Source organism: Canis lupus, chromosome 11, assembly GCF_003254725.2.
Source record: "Canis lupus dingo isolate Sandy chromosome 11, ASM325472v2, whole genome shotgun sequence".
NCBI lineage: Eukaryota > Metazoa > Chordata > Mammalia > Carnivora > Canidae > Canis > Canis lupus.
The window spans coordinates 2,195,352-2,215,066 of record NC_064253.1 but is presented as its reverse complement, the minus strand read 5'-3'; the positions used below and the strand labels follow the sequence as shown (position 1 = coordinate 2,215,066).

General features: G+C 49.0%; 1 protein-coding gene across 5 annotated transcripts in view; it reads left to right on the top strand.

Moving 5' to 3' along the window:
* The window catches only part of RUFY1 (RUN and FYVE domain containing 1), a 64,967-nt gene extending 47,064 nt beyond the window's left edge, over positions 1–17,903 (top strand). For 4 of the 5 annotated variants that reach the window (XM_025446749.3, XM_025446753.3, XM_025446752.3 and 1 more), the window contains exons 12-18: positions 8,288–8,385; positions 10,042–10,161; positions 10,709–10,838; positions 12,642–12,736; positions 14,913–14,961; positions 16,291–16,368; positions 17,281–17,903. In XM_025446749.3, coding sequence (XP_025302534.1) covers positions 8,288–8,385; positions 10,042–10,161; positions 10,709–10,838; positions 12,642–12,736; positions 14,913–14,961; positions 16,291–16,368; positions 17,281–17,424 — 714 coding nt within the window. In that variant the 3' untranslated portion in view covers positions 17,425–17,903. The other variant, XM_025446750.3, reaches the window with a different exon arrangement.
* Positions 17,904–19,715: the final 1,812 nt, after the last annotated feature.

The following is a 19,715-nucleotide window of genomic DNA, read 5'->3' as shown; positions in this document are numbered from 1 at the left end:
GTCAGTTGAGGATCCGGGTTTTGGTTTCAGCTCAGGTCATGATCTCAGGGTTGTAAGATCACACCCTGCATTGGGCTCCACGCTCAGCACAGAGTCTGCTTGAGATTCTTTCCGCCTTCCTGGCCCTCCCCCTTGCTTGCATGCATATTCTCGTGCTCACTCTCTCTCAAATAAATAAAATATTTTAAAGTTACTATTGATAGGGGTGCTTGGGTGGCTCAATTAAGTGTCCAACTCTTGATTTTGGCTCAGGTCGTGATCTCAGGGTCATGAAAACATGCCCCAAGTTGCTGTCCTTACTCAGTGGGGAGCCTGCTCCTCCCTCTTCCTCTGCCCCTCCCCATGCTCATGTGTTCTTTCTCTCTCTAAAATAAATAAATGCAACTTAAAAAATAAATAGAATAAAGAATAAAGTTCTTACTGACAGGTATGTACTTACTGCCTTTTTATTCATTGTTTTCTGTTGATTCTTGTAGTTCTGTCTTTTTTGTTTTTTTTCAAAGATTTTATTTATTTATTCATGAGAGACACAGAGAGAGAGTCAGAGACACAGGCAGAGGGAGAAGCAGGCTCCCTGTAGGGAGCTCAGTGTGGGACTCAATCCCAGAACTGCGGGCTCACATCCTGAGCCAAAGGCAGAGGCCCAACCGCTGAACCACCCAGGCGTCCCTCTCTCTTCCTTGCTTTCTTCCCCTGTGATTGATGGCTTTCCACAGTGTTATGCTTACATTCCTTTCTCTTTACTTTTTGTGTACGTGTTGTAGGTTTTTGATTTGTAGTTCCATGAGACTCATATATAACATTCTGAATATAAACAGTTTATAATAAGTTCTCTTAAGGTCTATTAAGGTCTGTCAAGTTTGAACACATTCTAAAAATCACTACATTTTGGGTTGGGGGATAGGGTGACTGGGTGACAGGCACTGAGGAGGGCACTTGATTGGATAAGCACTGGGTGTTATACTATATGTTGGCAAATTGAGCTTCAATAATATATATATACAATTATATATATATATGTAATAATATATATATATATATCACTACACTTTTACTCTCTTTTTATGTATATGATGTATTTTATATCCTTTTATTTTATGTATCCCTTAACTACTTTCTGATATAATTGCCTTTACTACTCTTGTTTACCTTTCTTATTAGCTTCATAACTGATTGATCCAACCCTTACTTTATGTTTGCTTTTACCAGTGAAAGTTTTCCCTTTCATAATTTTCTTACTTGTAGTAATGGCCTCCTCTCTTCCACCAAAGAAGCTCCTTTAAATATTTCTTATAAGCCTGGTTTAGGCATAATGAACTCCTTTCACTTCTGTTTGTCTGAGAAATTCTTTATCTCTCCTGCTAGGTAGAGTACTCTAAGTTGTAGGATTCTTCCTTTCAGTGCTTTGAATACATAATGCTGCTCCCTTCTGGCCTGCAAAGTTTTTCTTTCTTTCTTTCTTTCTTTCTTTCTTTCTTTCTTTCTTTCTTTCTTTCTTTCTTTCTTTCTCTTTCTTTCTCTCTCTCTCTCTCTTTCTCTTTTTCTTTTTCTTTCTTTCTTTCTCTTTCTCTTCCTTCCTTTTCTTTCTTTCTTCTTTCTTTCTTTCTTTCTTTCTTTCTTTCTTTTCTTTTCTTTCTTTCTTTCTTTCTTTCTTTCTTTCTTTCTTTCTTTCTTTCTTTCAGATTTTTATTTATTCATTCATGAAAGACACAGAGAGAGAGGCAGAGGGAGAAGCAGGCTCCATGCAGGAGCCCAATGTGAGACTCAGTCCTGGAACTCGAGGATCACACCCTGAGCCAAAGCCAGACGCTCAACTGCTAAGCCACCCAGGCGTCCCACTTACAAAGTTTCTGCTGAAAAATCTGCTGATGGCCTTATTGGATTTCCCTTATATGTAACTATTTGCCTTTTTCTTGTTGCTTTAAAGATCCCCTCTTTATCTTTAAGCTTTGCCATTTTAATTATCATGTATCATGGTGTGGACCTCCCTGGATTCATCTTGTTTAGGGTTCTCTGTGCTTCCTGGGCCTGGATGTCTGTTTCCAGGTTTGGTTAGGGAAGTTTTCAGCTAGTTTCCAGGTTTGGTTAGGGAAGTTTTCAGCTATTATTTCTTCAAATAAGTTTTCTGCCCCTTTCTCTCTCGCCTCCCTCTGAGATATATATTATTCAGATGTTGGCATGCTTGATGTCTCAAAAGTTCCTTAACCTTTTTGTAGTATTCTTTTCTCTTTTTGCTGTTCAGCTTGGATGCTTTCAATTTTCCCTCTGTCTTCCAGATCACTGAGCCAGATTTTCTGCATCCCCTGATCTCTGTTGAGTTTTTCTGGTATACTTTTCATTTCAGTCATTGTATTCTTCAATTCTTACTGTTTCTTTTTTAAAATTTCCTTTTAAAAATTTTTTTTTAAAAATAAATAAATAAATAACATTTCTTTTGGTGGAAGTTCTCACTGAGCTCATCCACTCTTCTGGCAAGTCCGGTGAACATCTTTATGACCATTACTTTGAACTCTTTATCAGGTTGACTGCTTACCTTCCTTTCATTTAGTTCTTTTTCTAAAGTTTTGACTTGTTCTTTCATGTGGAGCATATTCCTTTGTTTCCTCATTTTGTTTGACTTCCTGTGCTTATTTATGTGTATGAGGCAGAATAGCTACCTCTTCAGGTCTTAAAGAGGTGACTGACCTTGTGTAGGACTGTGCCCTGTGTAGATTGCGTGTGTCTGAGGTTTTGTGCTGGGGCTTCATCAAGCACGTGTGCTGGGGCTCCCAGGGCACTCCATGGAAGTTGGAGCTGATGGAGGACATGGGCCAGGGGGCCCCAAGGTACTCCAAGAAGTGAGGGGGGCGGGTCCCAGGATGTTCTGCATACTGAAGATCCTGGTGGGATGGCTGGAGCTTAAATGGGTACAGACCAGGAGGTCCTGAAGGGCTCCACATGGGGTGGAGGGCCAGGTGGGATGGCTGAAGTGGGGATAGACAAGGCAGAAGGTGGGGTCCTAGGGTGCCCTGGGCAATGGGTGCCCTGGCAAGTCATATAGAGCCAAAGCAGGTATAGGCCTGTTTTGGCAAGACAGCTGGAGCTGTAGCAGGCACCATCCGGGGTGTCCAGTATGTGCTGCACTGGTTCCACCTTGGCAGGACAGCTGGAGCTTGGGAGGGCCCCTCGGGGACGCTGAGGGCTGATGAGAGCTGGGGAACTGGGGCTCACTGAGGTGTTGGGCTGTCCAGAATGGCTGGACCACACTGCTGTTTGTGCTATCAAGGTGAAGGGGGACCATCAGCAATGGTCCTCACCAGCGCCTGCTCCCCAGCAACTGGGGAGCATTCCAGCAAACTCCCCCAGAGCCTGGCAGATGCTCTGGGAGTTCACCCACAATCCAGCACAATCCAGCTACCATTTTAAACTGCAGCTTTTCCCCGTGCCCCAGGGCAGGTGCACATGCACATAGGCCAATTGGTGCTCTCCCACCCTGCCACAGGTACAGCACCAGGGTTGGGTTACCGTCCTGTGTCCGCACCTCTCCTGCCCTTCTCCGTGTGGTCCCTCTGTTTGGCGTGCAGAAACTGTTTGGTCAGCCCTATGTTCTTAGGGGGAAATCACAGTAGGTGTTGGTGTAGGTTTGGTGTGTCTGGAGGAGGAGAGGTTACGGTCTTGTGCATCACCGTCTTAGAGCCTCCCCTTGTCTTGTCCTTCCCGATTAGCATTAATTCTGCATGTAGTCTGGATATCAGTCCCTTCCTCGAATACAGTATATCCCCTCTCCTCCTCCTCTGGTGTCCTCAAGTCCTTATTTTTGATGTAGCCAGGTGTGCTAACTTTTCACGTCATGGGCTCAAGTTGGGATTTTAAGAAGCCCTTTCCCAAGCCTGTGTGTCAAAGACATTCTACACTAGTTTGATGAACCTGACAGATAGGTTTCTGAAAGTATCTAGAGTTAACTTTCATGTTCAGTCTTACAGATCTGCATTTGGTTTTCTCTACACAGTCAGCTACCACAAAACTAATCTTCTCTTTTCTCGTTCACATTGGCTGTGCCAACCCTGATCGTAGATCAGGTTCCTATGTGAGGGGAACTGCTCCTGAGGTCTCTCTTGAGTCTGTCTACCTGTTTGAGTTACCTAATCAGCACAGCTCTGTGTAGTAAGTTTCATGTCTGTTGGCTTGCTGTAACGAAGTACCAAAGACCAAGTGGCTTGACAGAGCTGCATTGGTTTGCAGTCGGGAGCCCAGAAGTCTGACTTTGGGTGTCAGCACAGTCGCCTTCTGGGAGCTGTGAGGAAGACCAGACAGAGCACCCCTGGCTCCTTGGCTCATGGTGGTTGCTGACCACCATATGTGATCCTTCACTTGACATACGATCCTGCAGGCATGACTATGTCCATACTTCCCCTCTTAACAAGGACACAAGTGATACTGGATTAAGGGCCCACCCTACTGCACTATGATGCCATCTTCACTGATTATGTCCATGATGGCCCACTTCCTAAATAAGGTCATGTTGTGTGGTACTAGGGGTTAGGACTGCCATGTACAGATTTGAGAGGTACAGAACTCAACCCATTACAGAGGACAAGCCTGCCCTCCTTGCCCCCTATTCCCTCCCCCTCCTTTTTTTAAGATTGACTCTATTTGTAAACCTTTATTCTTGATGCAAATTTTAGAACAGTTTATAAAGTTCCTTTTAAAAATCAAGCTGATGGGCACCTGGGCAGTTCAGTTGAGCATCTGACTCTTGGATTTGGCTCAGGTCATGATCTCAGGGTTGTGGGATTTGAGCTCCACACTTGGCAGGGAGTCTGCTTGGGATATTCTCTCTCCCTCTCTGCCCCTCCCCAACTTGTGTGTGTGCGTGCTCTCTCTCTCTGTCTCAAATAAAGAGATCTTTTTTTCTTTTAAGATTTTATGTATTTATTCATGAGAGAAAGAGAGAGAGAGGCAGAGACCAGGCAGAGGGAGAAGCAGGCTCCTCACAGGGAGCCCAATGTGGGACTCAATCCCAGGACCCTGCGATCATGTTCTTGAGTTGAAGGCAGATGCTCAACCACTAAGCCACCCAGGCGTCCCTAATAAAGAGATCTTTTTAAAAATTTTTTTAAAAATAATCCAGCCTGAACCAAGCTGTGACTGGACCCACAGGCTGGAGCAGTACAAGCAGCAGGGGCAGGTGGGACTGGAGCCCAGGATTGAGGTAGGAGGTCCCAGAGTAAATTCATTAAAAAAAAAAAAAAAAAAATTCAACTGAATTTCATAAATGGGGATTACATTGGATTTATAGGTTAACTCGAGAAAAATTGATCTCCATAGTATATAAAGTCATTCCATCCCAAGAGTATGGGATAGCTTTTCATTTAGTCACATACTCTTTCTCTCTCTCTCTCCCCCCCTTTTTTTTTTTTTTTTTTTTTTGTCCTTTTTACTGGATAAGTGTCTTACATTTTCTCCAGGTGAGTTCCTGGATTATAATTGTTGTTGCTCATGTGACTGTGCCTTATTTTGCTGTATCATCTAGGTTGGTCTTACTGATACAGGAAAGAGCTCGTGTGCTTGCGCGCTTGATCTTCTGTTAGCAGCCTTGCACATCACCAGGACCTGACAGTTCTCTGTTAATCTGTTGGCTTGAGGTGTAATTGATCATATCATTGGTAAATAGAGTTTAATTTCTTTACCCTCAATTTTTATTTCTTAGAGCATTGGCCAAGCTGTCCAAGACTACATTATGCAGTAGCAGAAACCATGGGCAAACTTGAGGTCCTGCTCTTAAAAGGAATGTATTTAAAATCTTCTCCCTTAGCTGTAATGCTTGCTAGATGTTTGCTGTGTGATCCTCAGTGAGTTAAGGCGGTTCACTTCTGTTATCATGATTGAGTGTTGGATTTATTAAATGCTTTTTTTCCCCTGTATTGTATCTCTTTTGATAATCATATTCTTTTTTTCCCCTTTATTTGTGTTGTAATTTATATTGATTAACATTCCTGGAATCCTACCTGCTTATGATATATTTAAATAGACTCAGTACCATTAGCAATAGTTTGTATATAATATAGATGTTTATTTTTTAGGTGGACTTCTAGTTACCTTTCCTCTTACTAACCTTATTTGCCTTCAGAAGGTTGGGCTGGCACCGTAAGCTTTCCTGCTCTCTTAAAGCTCGCTTTCTCTGGAATTATTCATATAAGATAACAAATGTCTGTTCTCAAAGAGTTTTGAGAACCCACCTCTGTAACAGGACTCGCCCGGGTCTGAGACTTTGGGAGCAGGGAGACTCTGATGACCATTTCAATTTATTAAATGCTTACTAACCTATTTGTACTTTCTATTTCTTCTCTGGACAGTTTTGATACATTTTTTACAAAATGTATTTTGTTTAGGTTCTCAAATGTTTTAGCTCAAAGAACCACCTTCTTTTCCTAATATTCTGTATTGTCTATCGTTTAATGTTTTTCATTGATTTCCACCCTTACTTTTATTATATTCTTTCTGATTTCTTTGCGTTTGCTCTGTACTTCATTTTCACCTGCTGAAATGCATGCTTGGCTTATCCATTTTATCTTTTCTTTAATATCATAAAAAATGTTATATGGAGGTGCCTGGCTGGCTCCATCAGTAGAGTGTGACTCCTGATCTTAGGGTCATGACTTTGAGCCCCACGCTGAGGGCAGAATTTACTTAAGAAAATAAAAATAAATAACAAAAATGTTATTTGAAGTTAAAAATTACCCGCAAGTGCAGCTTTAGTTGTGGTCCTCAAATTTTAACAAAAGCATATCATCTAAGAAGCACATTTTTCACATCTTAGCATCTCCGAAACCTAGATGCATCTTAGAGTCAGTAGCATGATGTGTTCCAAGTACCAGGTTTTTCTTTCTTAGTAGTATATAAAAAATTTTTTTAAACATTTTTTTTTTAATTTTTATTTATTTATGATAGTTACACAGAGAGAGAGAGGGAGAGGCGCAGAGACACAGGCAGAGGGAGAAGCAGGCTCCATGCACCAGGAGCCCGACATGGGATTCGATCCCGGGTCTCCAGGATCGCGCCCTGGGCCAAAGGCAGGCGCCAAACCGCTGCGCCACCCAGGGATCCCTCTTAGTAGTATATAAAATTAAGACACATCTTACACTCGGTACATCTTCAGTACCACACAATATTGCATAATGTTTTCACTAGCTTTTACCTCTGAGTATTTCATAATTATTCCTCTGGTTTATATTTTTAGCTCAATAGTTCTAGTAATATGCCATTTAGTTTCATTTCCAAGATATGAGGGACTTTTAGTCATTGTTTTGTTGTTAATGTCTAATTGTTTTAGATTAAGATCCAAGAATACAGTCTGTATATTATTCTTAACAATGTATTAGAACTTTTTTTTTAAGATTTTTATTTATTCATGAGAAACAGAGAAAGAGAAGGGCAGAGACGGAGTAGAAGCAGTCTCCGTCCAGGAAGCCCGATGTGGGACTCAATCCCAAGACTCCAGGATCACGCCATGGGCCAAAGGCAGGCACCAAACCGCTGAGCCACTCAGGGATCCCCAAGAACTTTTATTTTTAAAGTGTCTCTTGGGATGCCTGGATGGCTCAGTTGGTTAAGTATCTGACTTTGAAGTCCTGATCTCTCAGGATCCTGGGATAGAGCCCTGCATCCTGCATGGAATCTGCTTCTCTCTCTTCCCCTCACATACACACACACACACACACACACACACACACCTGTGAGCACACTGTCTCTCAAATGAAGCTTGCTGGGGAGAGGGGGTGGGGAGTGTCTTCTTGTAGACACACAGAGATGTGCTTTTTTGCCATACCCTGTCCACCTGCTCCCTCAGCACCTGCCCTGGTTCAAAGCCTGGATTCAGAAGTCACATAGTCGCAGGCGTGAACCTGTTGCACCACTCATCCATGCTAGTCTCCACCCAGGCGCACTCTCTGAGCCTCCCTTTGCCCAGAGAAGGGGGCTAACCATCCCTCCAAGGCCAGATGAGCTCACTTGTATGCTGGGCACATGGGAACAGCTCAGTAACAGGGTCAGATCCCACTCTGAAGTTCCTTTTTGAAAAGAAACATGAACCTTTCGTAGAGGAAAGGCTCATTACTTCATTCGGGGCCTTTCTTTGTGTTGATGAAGCTGGGAGCTGTGACCCACATTGTGGGGAAGAGCAGCAATTAATGAAATGCTCCTGAAAGTGTTGTTAAAGCAGAGGATAAAATCAAACCTGCTCTTAATTCCGAGTAGGCACAGTGGTAAGAGAGAGGCAGAGTATGACCCCTTTTCCTTGCCTTGGCAGAATGCAGAGAGCTGTTTACAGCAGAAGAATGACGCCATCACATCATTTGAAGAAAAAAACAACCAAGTTATGTCCAGCATGAAACAGATGGAAGAAAGGTAATCACTCCCCCTGGCAAATACTCCCTAGAATGCATGGGACATTCTCTGGACCTGAAGTCTCTCTCAGAAGGACAGACAACTTCCTTCTAGTGGTCCTCTGGGACCTAGTCCTGCTGAGCAAGGGGGCTGATTGCCAGCCTTGCCTAAGTGTATATTCCTTTAACCAATGTTTTAGTGACTATCACATTGTCTTCTCAGGGGGTCAGACCTATACAGTGAGCTCTTTGTCACTGTCATATTTACACATCAATCAGTAGTGGATCACAATAGTCTGAAAACAGACCCACACAAATGTGGCGACTGATTTTCTTATAAAGGTGCAAAGGCATTTCAGTAGAGAAAGGTAAGTATTTTTAATAAATGATGTTGCAACAATCAGACATCCATAAACTTTAAGAAAATGAACCTCAGTCTATATCTCATGCATCATACAAAAATTATCTGCACAGGGATCATAAGTCAAAATGGAAAACTTAAAATTTATAACTTGTAGAATAAAACATAGAAAATTTTTGTGGCCTTGGATTAGTCAAAGAGATCTTAGACAAGACATGAAAGCCTGGGGTCCACGGGAGGAAAACTTGATAAACTGGACTTGATCAAAATGTAAAACTTTTGTTCTGTGAAAGACATGGTTAAGAAAAGAAAAAGAAGAAAAAAAAAAAAAAGACATGGTTAAGAGAATAAAACTGTTAATGATTGGGAGAAAATGTCCACAAATTGATCACATAACTGACAAACTACTTGTATCCAGAATATATAAAGAACTCTCAAAATTCAACAAACAACCCACTTTAAAAATAGACAAAAGTCTTGGACACACACTTCACCAAAAAGGACAGACATATGGATGGCAAGCAGGCACATAAAAAGATATTCATTGTCACTAGCCATCAGGGCTGCGCATATTATCACATTGAGGTACCAATACACAACTACTGGAACAGCCAGAGCTTTTTAATGATAGCAGTGAGTTCTGAGAAGACTCCAGAGTGACTGGAATTCCCCTACATTACCTGCATGGATGCAAGATGGTACAGCCACTTTGGAAACAGTCTTTTAAAGCTTAAACATACCCTTACCATAGGACCCAGAAGTCCTTCCCAAGGAAAGTGAAGACTAATGCTGACACAAAAACTCCTACACAAACATTTATATAGCAGGTCTGTTCATAGTTGCCAAACCTAGAAGTGCATCCGAAGTCTTTTCATCTAGTGAAGGATAAATAAACCAGCACTCTATACAGTGAAATAATACTGGCCCATTGGAAGGAAGGAACCACTAATACCCAGACTGAGAGTGATCTCAGATACCATGCTGAGCAGAAGCCGCAGTCTCAAAAGGTTATAGGAGGAATAATTCCATTTGAAGGACATTGTTGGAAAGACAAAGCCATGGTATCAGAGAACAGATCAGTGGTTGCCAGGGTTTAGGGGTGACTGCAGAGGGGAGCACTAGGGAGCCTTCCAGGGTGACAGAGCTGTTATGTCTCCTGGTCTCCTGATCCTCCTGGTTGCCGCAATAGCCATGAGTCAGTTTTACTGTTTGTGTATTTAAAACCCAAGCCACAGGAGTCTGAAAAGGTACACTACCACCGCCAGTCCTCAGTCATGAGGGCAGCTTTCTCACGCACACCTGGTTCTTTGGGTGCAGGTTACAGCTCTCAGAAAGGGCACGGCAAGGGGCAGAGGAGCGGAGCCTCAAGGTGCAGCAGGAGCTGGGCGGCCAGACGTGCGCACTGCAGCAGCAGCTCTCGCAGCTGCATGAGCAGTGGTAGGTGGAGGGGAGGGGGCGCTCCCTGGGGGCTCCCTTCTGAGTTTAGCCCTGCAAGGCTGGGATCAGAATGTGTCCAGCCCAGTGATGAGAAGTGCCAGTGTCCCCTTCCATAAGTGAGGGCACTAGTTCCAGGGAGAGGGTTGGGGTTCAGAAACATCCCTGGGCCCCGCAGCTGGTGACAGGAGGTGTGCAGTAGCTCTCCCACCCCCATCCTGTGTCCTCCAGTGGAAGCTGGCTATGGGTTGGAGAAAGCAGAACACGTGTTGCAGTCCCCCCCACCCCCTTAGTAGAAAGTGTTTGGGACACTTTTCCTTTCTCTCCACTCACGTGGGATCAAGTGTGTGCCTGCCCTGCTTCCTTGCAGGGTCCTGGTGTCCCCTCTAGAAGGGCAGACGGATCCCTGCAGGTGACGGGTTCAGACACCCGTATGGCAGTTCTGATTGCTATGAATTCCCATTTCCCAGGTGGAAAATGGGTTGGAGGTTATACATTTTCCATGCACCTCTCCCTCTGAGACTAACTGAAGTTCATTTTGGGAAAACAGCTCGAGTCTAGAGAAAGAGTTGAAATCAGAAAAAGAGCAGAGACAGGCTCTTCAGCGAGAATTACAACAGGAGAAAGACACTTCCTCCCTACTCCGAGCCGAGTTACAGCAAGTGGAAGGATTAAAAAAGGTAAGGCAGCCATCCTGGGGAGAAGAGCTGCCGGCATCTCCAGGAAGCCTGGCCACTTGGAGCCCTGCTAGGGGTGCAATAACAGGGAGACGGCTGCACTGGGAGGGGGGTCCGGGAAGAGTGCCAGGGAGGAGGCTTGGATGACGCCACGGAGAGATGCAAGCCAGGAACCTCTCAGGCCACAGGAAGCGTGAAGGTCTGTCATGGAGAAGGAGCAGAGAGCAGTGAGGCCGAGTAGTGGCGAGTGGAGGAAGGAGGCACTGGAGCTGCAGCCTTGGGTGGGCACACTGATCATGGGCCCCCGAAGGCTCTGGAAGAGATTTGGATCTTATCCTGAGCGCAGCAGGAAGCTGTTGGATCCCTTTCGGTTTTAGGATGGTCACTAGCTACTGTGTGGATGGGGGCTGGGCTTGCAGGAGAGGAAACCGTAAACGTGAACACTTTACAGCAAGTGCCAGTCCACGGCTTCCCCCGAAAGGGGCTTGGCCACTGCCCAGGGTTGGCTATCCTGGTTCCCCAGAACCATCTGGTTCTGGTCCTGGGCCACGCCTGGGAAGCCAAGCTAACCAGAACCCTCCACCCCTCTAGACAAGACCTGAGTCTAGTCTCTCTCTGGAGTCCCCTCAGTTCTCTGGAGAAGGTGAGCCCTGGATCTTGAGGCAAAGGCTTCAGAGTGCATGGGGAAGTAGGTTACCCGAATGGCATCTTTGCCTGCAGAATAGGCCCCCCAGGGGACCCAGGCAGGCTATGAGTTCTCCTCAGGATAAAATCCCCAGCGGTCTCCCCCACAGTGCCAGTGAGAGCCGGCTGCTGCCAGGGTTACTGGGGGTGTTTGTGGCCTCCACAGCTGCTCCCAGCAGGACTGGTACACCATCCGCTGCACACCTGCCCTAGCAGAGGACCCTTGGGGATTTCATTGTGTTGAACGTGGTGATGGGCACTGCTGCACGGCCCCAATGAGCCAACCAACCCCCTTTGATCTTTGTTGGAAAGTGTCTAAGAGTCTCTCCCAGAGGAGCCCACTGGGGAGGGGAACAGCTTCCTTGGGGGCTTCTGAGGCTCTCTTTGGTCTAACACTTGAATTGCACACCCTCCCCATCCCCCACCTGCACTTACATACACACACAACAAACTACATATAACGTGGTCATAGGGCCCTCATGTGCCTGTGTCATCAGGTTCTCAGGGAGAAGGCCCCAGGGCAGCTGGGAGGGAGGTGCCCACCACTCAGGCTCCCCCTCATCAGCTCTGAACCCCAAATCACTCTCCTGGGTATTTGGGCCGTCGCCAGCCTGTGTCTTCAAAGGGCACAGGACACAGATGGCAGTGGGTGTCCACATGTGAGCTTCACTGCCCACATGCACAGGTGGTCTCGGGGCTCCAGAAGGCTTTCCATTCTTAGGCCATGAATGAGATTTCACATGTGGCCTCCATCAGCCTTGGTCATTCACTCCCAGGAAGTGTCTTAGTTTCCAACAGACCTGCCCTTCCCAGAAATCCGTTTCTTTAGATAAGCCTTCGCTGTGCTTCTGCAGGAGTCGTGGCTGTGCAGGTGTAGAGGCCATTCTCTGTTTAAATAGACTTTTATAGCCACTCAGCCGGCAAGGCCTGGTTCACCCCATGAGGGCCTCTGCTCTCCTGTCCCAGGGCCGTGGGACAGGAGAGCCACTCAGCAGAGGTAATCCACAAAATAACCCCTGCTCCAGTGAGATCAACACCACAAAACTGCTTTGTTCTTGAAAAACATCCTGACCTCCCTGCTGCTGCCATCAGGGTGACAAGCCTCCGATTGGTCCATTTTAGGAGCTGCAGGAGCTCCAGGACGAGAAGGCAGACTTGCAGAAGGTTTGTGACGAGCAGGAGCAAGCTCTCCAGGAAATGGGCCTGCACCTCAGCCAGTAAGAAGCCCACCCTCCCTGCCCTCCCACCTGCGTCAGGGCCACCACTACCCTCACCCCAACAGTCACACTAGCCTGTCCACTGGGCCCCAGACAAATTCTGCTGTTCACAAGAGGAAGGGCTGGTCCGGGGGCCTGCCAAGTGTTGGAGGGCAACCTCCCAGGAGAAGTCAGGCCTCAGAGCCCAGCGCCGATCAACTGAGGCATCCAGAAATCCCCCTGGTGAGCCCTCCTGTCCACGAGCTCAGCCTCTAGGTCCCAAGGGAGCCAGGTGGGCAGGGGCAGCAAGCAGGGTGCTGGCTGGGCTGCAGTTAGACCAGATGAGGCCCCATGGTTTGAGGGTTCCAGCCCCCCAACAGGGTAAGCACAAATCCCTACCTCCCTTTCTGGATGTTCTCACCTGCCAGCATCTGTTAGTCTGTCCTTGGTGCTGCTCAAGGAGCACAGACCTTGGAACCTCTGCCCCTCCTTTGACTTGACACCTGTCTGCCCTGGTGTCCCAGTCCCGCCAGGTTGCTCTGCCCATCTGATAGGTCACAGTGCTGCATGGTAGGATTTGCCTATTTGTGTGATGGTTGCGCTTTCGGAGCCCCTGGGGAGCCTTATCCCCTTATGAGTCAGGATTCATGGTTGCAGAGGGACGAAATCCAACTCACATACTTGAGCCAAAAAAGCCATCCGGAACCCATGTCTCACTCCTGCCTTGGCTGTCCATCTTCTGCTCCCTCACAGGTGGCTTGGGCTCCCACTGCGCCACAAGCATCCTGTTCTAGCGCCTGCCCCAAGCACAGTGACCTAGAAGCAGCAAGGAACACACAGCAGTGGCGCATGTCCCAGACATCCCTCATCAGGCTGCGTAGAGGTCGCCATGTCAGGAGCATAGGACATGGGCAGGGGTCCCCAAGGAGCTGCTTCCCCCCGCCCCAGCATCTTGCAAGCCCACACCACATGATAGAAGGACAGGGCTCTCTTCATATCCCCCCTCCTCCAGCTGGATGCACGGCCCAGGTTCTGTATTTTGGCAGCATCTGGGCCCTTCCCCAATTGGGATTCCCAGGGATGTGCTTGCACACTCAGGCTGCCATCTGAGCAGCCTCTGGTCTGAGCCGCTCCGGGTGGGACGAAGGCCCTAGCGCTGTTTCCCAGCCCTCGAGTCTCGTGGCTCAGAACCCTGCCAATCTGACACTTAGATCAGGTTAACCCCACTGACTGTGTCGGCCAATCTCAGCTTTCACAAAAGGGCTCAGACCCCCGCCCCACCCCACAGTTAGAAATACACACTGGTTCAGTTCTACCAGTTTAGACCATGTTCAGGCCTGTCTTCTGTGTAGACAGCTCAGGAGCTAGGGCAACACCAAGCGGCCCTGACCTCTGTGCAGGACGATTATAGGTGGAGCAAGCAGTAGGAGGGGCTAGGCCAGCCCTGCAGACTTGGAGTCCCGCCCCACAGAAGCCCCACAGGGGCCCCACACACCCACTCAAGCACATGTCCCATGCAGGAAGGTTGCCCAGAGAAGCCAGAAACCTGACTTCTAGGAAATTATTCTCAATTTTTAATTTTTTTTTATTTATTTATGATAGTCACACAGAGAGAGAGGCAGAGACCTAGGCAGAGGGAGAAGCAGGCTCCATGCACCGGGAGCCCGACGTGGGATTCGATCCCGGGTCTCCAGGATCGCGCCCTGGACCAAAAGCAGGCGCCAAACCGCTGAGCCACCCAGGAATCCCTTCTTCTCAATTTTTAAATGGTCCCTAGTATTTCAAAGTCTTTATTTTTTTTAAAGATTCAATTTATTTATTCATGAGAGACAGAGAGGGAGAAGCAGATTCCATGCAGGGAGCCTGACGTGGGACTCGATCCCCGAACTCCAGGATCACTCCCTGGGCTGAAGGCAGGCGCTAAACTGCTGAGCCAACCAGGAATCCCCTTTCAAAGTCTTTTTAAAACTTACAGGCTGACAGTCTGTTTTGGGCCACATTTGGTCACAGGCTCAGCCTCAGAGTGTGGCAGGCATGAGCCAGCATGCTGTGACTCTGGGATGATAAAAGGTGAAAAGCGTGTTCTGGAACTGCTCTCCTAAGACCCGTCACCCTCCCCAAGCCAGACAGTCACTGTGGACTTGCTGCATCTGAGAGCTTCTCACACCTATAAATTATTTTTCATTCTTTTTTTAAGGTCAAAGCTCAAGATGGAAGACATCAAGGAAGTAAACAAGGCGCTGAAGGTACTAGATTATTAACGTTATTACCATCAGAATCACTGCCTCCGGCTTAGCCCAGCTCATGCTCTGTGTATGCTCAGGTTCTCAAGTTAGGTGAGGAAGTGTCCTAGAGGCGGCAGGGGTGGCTGTCACCTGTTGACAGGTCAGACAGTGCTGCCCAGAACCACGTGATCTGACACATGATGCTGATGGGTGGCAGGGCCCAGCCCAGCCCAGCCCAGCACCTGGGTCCTGATTCCAGCCCCTCAGCTAGCCGCCGTGGGTCGGCAGTGAGCCTAAGGCATGGGTGCCCAAATCAAGGACACAGAAAGTGGCAGAAAGAGAGCTGGGATTTTTAAATAGGGAGCATGAGACCTCTCCCTGTAAGTGCAGGGGCCCAGAGCCACCCTGCCCTGCTGCAGTGCTCTGTGCTGCTTCTGAGGACCATTCAAGCCCAGGCCCAGGCCCTGAGCTGGGCCACATTTCTGGACTATCTCCAGGGGAGGAAGCAGGAACCTGTGAACCAGATGACCCAGTATGGGTGCCAATCTGGCCAGGTAGAGACGGGAGAGAGGAAGGGGTGGCCTGCCTGGGACAGGCATGTCTGCCCTCAGGCCCCCGCTGGATCAGAGACCCAGCAAATCACAGGTCTGAGGTGGCAGCCCCGGACGTGTCCTTAGCGTCACCAGCTTTTCCCTCCCTCGTAGATGGAAAGCTCCTTGGATGTGGTTACTATGAGCTGCTTATCTTTGCTGTCCCTGCTGCCCACATGTGTCAGTGACAGCACCACAGGAAGGAGCTGATGGACCAGCGCTGCAGCTCCTAAGGTCACTCTGTCACTGGGAAAGTGATGGCTAAAGGATGCTAAGGAGCCAGAAAAGCTTATCATTTGAGCATTTAGTTTCTGGGGCTGAATTAATGGCACATTCTCATTTTCCTTTAGATCTCCAGAAAGGCACTTTAAAGCCTCAGATTCCGCCTCTCCCTGCTCTGCTCTGAGGGTTGAGGCTTAGCATGTGGGCAGGGGCACAGTGGCAGGTCCATGTGGTCTGTGATGGGCCCGGCCCCTCCTTCCACCCCATTCAGCCAGCAGCCGCCGTGGAGCAGGCCTCCTCAGACCCCAACTCTGCTACCTCAGCCCAAGGAAGGGGTGGGAGAGGCTCAGGGTGACAGGAAGCCAGGGACTCCGGCTTGAGGCCCAGAGGTGACCTGCAGGGACCCAGAAGCCCAAGTGCCCATGGCCTGGGAGGCTGCGTCGTGCGTGAAGAGGCCACCCTCCCTCCAAAGCACTGTTAGAAGAGTGGCCCGGCCACTGCCGTAAAGTGAGCTTCTCTGTGGTCTCTCACCTCTCAGGGCCACACGTGGCTGAAGGATGACGAGGCAACGCACTGTAAGCAGTGTGAGAAGGAGTTCTCCATCTCCCGGAGAAAGGTACATGGAGCAGGTCTCCCACCAGCTCCTGGAGGGCCCCTTCCGCCCGTTCTGTGGGTGCCTGTGGGTCGGGGCTACTGCACCGTGACCATGTTCGCTGGGGTCCTGGCCCACGCACACAGCCTTCCTGCTTGTCCCCACCCAATCTTTTCAGTAACTGAGAACACTAGGTGTGTCACCGAAAATTCACTGTGAGCAACAGGACCAATATCTGGCCAAATTAGGCAAAAACCACCTGAAGAGAACCTGTGGGTTTGTTAGCAGGCCTCAGGACGGGCATCTGAGCAGCATGAAGAGCTTGCTGGCGATGTGGGCAGGTGCGGGCCTCCAGGTCCTCGAGGACAGAAGTCTTCGCCCAGCCTTTGGCCCAGGGTCGACAAGGCTTTGAACTAGTTGGGCAGGACAGGGGCAGGCCACAGACCCCTCCCCTGCCAGCAAACAGTACCGCATGGGGGTGCATTTTCATCCATCCCCAAATCCTCACCCGTGCCTCACTGCAGGTCCTGAGGCTGCCCCACATGTGGCCCCACCCTGAGGCCAAGGTCCAGGGTCTAGCCTGAGGGAGGCAGGCTCCGTGGATGCTTGTCTTGACCTGTGCCCAGGGCTTAGGCAGCTGCCCCGCCACCAGGCAGGGTTGAACCACTAAAGAAACCTGGAGTCTTTTCCAGCTGACTGCAGGGAGTACAGGGATCAGGGCCCACCAGCCACCCCAGTAAGACACATGCTAGAGCAGGAGAGGCTCAGTCATCCAGACACACAAAGGCACGCCCTCTACCAGTACCTCACGGCCCTTAGAGGAGCACAAACCTAGAAACCAGAGTTGACCAGGACCCCTTCCACTTGGACACCTGCTTCTGGGGGAGGGCCGGACTTCCAAAGGCCTACTGTGACTGCCTCTTCTCTGCTCTCTAGCACCACTGCCGCCACTGTGGCCACATCTTCTGCAACATGTGCTCCAGCAACGAGCTGGCCCTGCCCTCCTACCCCAAGCCCGTGCGCGTGTGCGACAGCTGCCACACCCTGCTCCTGCAGCGCTGCTCCTCCACTGGCTCCTAGGCATAGGGCCTCCGCAGGGCCTGTCTCGGTGCCAGGGCAACCCTGGAACAGTGCCAAACCTCGGTCTCAGGGGCTGATGCGGGGGGGTGGGGAGGGGCAGGGAAGCGTTTCCTGAGGGTATCAGAGGCAAGACTCTGATCCCCATTGGGTCTGCGGGCGCTCCAGAACCATGTTCCAGCCTGGGAGGTACGCACTTTTCCATGCTGTCTGGAATTAACCCATGGGGACAGACACTCTACCTTCTCACTTGGCTACATCGCCGGCTTTGGCTCAGATGATAATTTCATGATTTTTGCTACTGTCATTTTTCACTTTTCAAAAAATTAACCAGTTTTTCAGCAGCTATATATTAGTGTAGTGAGCAATCCAGTTCCTCTCCTCCTACCCCCAACCCTGCACTGTGCCTTCCCTGCTTCAGAGATTTGCCATGTCACACCCTTATAGGTCTCTGGGCCTACAATAAAATCCTTTATTTTTCATTCTGGTGCAGAAAATTGTAGGCTCTTGTGTCAGGCTTCAAAGGGGTTGGCCTCAGTGCCACCCCTGTTGTCAGGCCTAGGACTAAATAAAGACCCTAGGGAGGTGAGGGCTGGTGCATCTGCTGGGTTCAGGCACAGGCTGTGCCCTGCCCGGTTTCCACCAATGGGCACAGGGGAGATAACCTTACTCCTGTTACCAGATCTCAGATGCTGTTCCTTTACACAACAGGGAGCTGACACAAACGATGGGGATTGATCTAGTGGATTCCAGATAGACACCTGTGGAAAGCACCTGCCAGGGCATTTTTTAACTTCCAAAGCCATGCTAGGACAGGTACTGTTTATAAGCTGTGAAAACGGACTCCACGCATGCTCACCCCCATCCCCAACAGGACCAAGGCCTCGAGTGTTCAAAAGGAAGCAAAACTAAGTGCTGTAACGCTGTCCAGACTTAGTCCATCCACCTGCCCTCAGGGGACTGCCCAGTCCACCTCCCTGTTGTCCTCTAGGCTGGCCTGGTTCGTCTTGGGCTCTCACCCTGCAGGAGGGTCCCCGCAGCCTAGCTGATTCCAAATCTGCTACCGCTCGCTGAAATCCATCTGTTAGGAGAATAGGAACCTGGGCAGCTCAGCAAAGTTAGGTCCCTGTGTTCTGCGGGGCCCAGGTACAAAGTCCTGTTCCTTGCGAGCTGTAGGTTTTCCCATCCAATCAAGAAGTACATGGCAGCCAGAGCAGCTGCCAGGGTCCCCCTTCCCTTTCATCACTTCCTCTGAGCAGCTTTTTCCAGAACCTTTATACATACCACTGCACTGCCCCCAGCTGGTCTAGCACGAAAGAGCTATCAGTACCTGGTTTTCAGGGTACCCAATTTGGACTCCAACTTGCTGGGGAGCCTTGGGCAGGTCACTTCACCTCTGTGCCTTAGCGCTCATCTGCACACACAAAAAGGGAAGCAGAATACCTGAGTCCTAGACCACCAGGCAGGGTATTCAGTGCTCTTGCCTGTATCCTACCCAGGTTTTTCCTGCTCCCTCCCCCCATCTACAAGTACTAGACAGGCACTATTCAAAGATCACAGAGCCAGTTACAAATATTCAGCAGCGTGCAACAGAACTTTCCTACTCATGCATCAGATATGCACTTGAACTCTGGGACCTGCATGCAGACTGTGGTCTGGCAACCTTCCTGACCCTGGGCAACAAGGGACCACAGATGACCAAGGCCAGTGTTCCTCCAGCTGAACCACCCACTCATTACCCAGGGGCCAACTCCCCACAGCATCTGGAGGGGTTCTGGTCCTGGCCAACAAGTACTGCAGGCCGATGGAACACAAGGTTCCAAAAAAGCAGAAGGGTCCCAAGACTCACTTTTCAAAAGCTAAATGGTTCTTTCTGCATGAACTTACCCTTCCTCCCACTTCTAGTTCCTTCTCAGATTCCTCCAACAGGCCTTTGCAACACAGATAACCCTCCCATAAACCAAGTTAGCTGATGGGCCTGGGGAAGGAGCCCTCCATGAGCCGGTTCCCCACACAACTCCATGCAAGATCCCAGGGGCAGTACTAGGCCTGGAACACAGCTGAATAGCAACCCCAGAACTACACCTCCCCTGTAAAGTTGCTCTAACCCAAAAGACAGCCTACAGGACACATTCCAAGTACAAGACTTTTGTACCCCAGCCTGACTACAGACCTTTCTCCTCCACCACGGGGGGCGGGGGGGGGGCGGGGGGCGGCACCCAGTTCTCTGAGGGCCTGCAGCAGGCTGGCAGGATCCATGGAACCCTTCACACAGTTCTGTGCAACATTCTGAA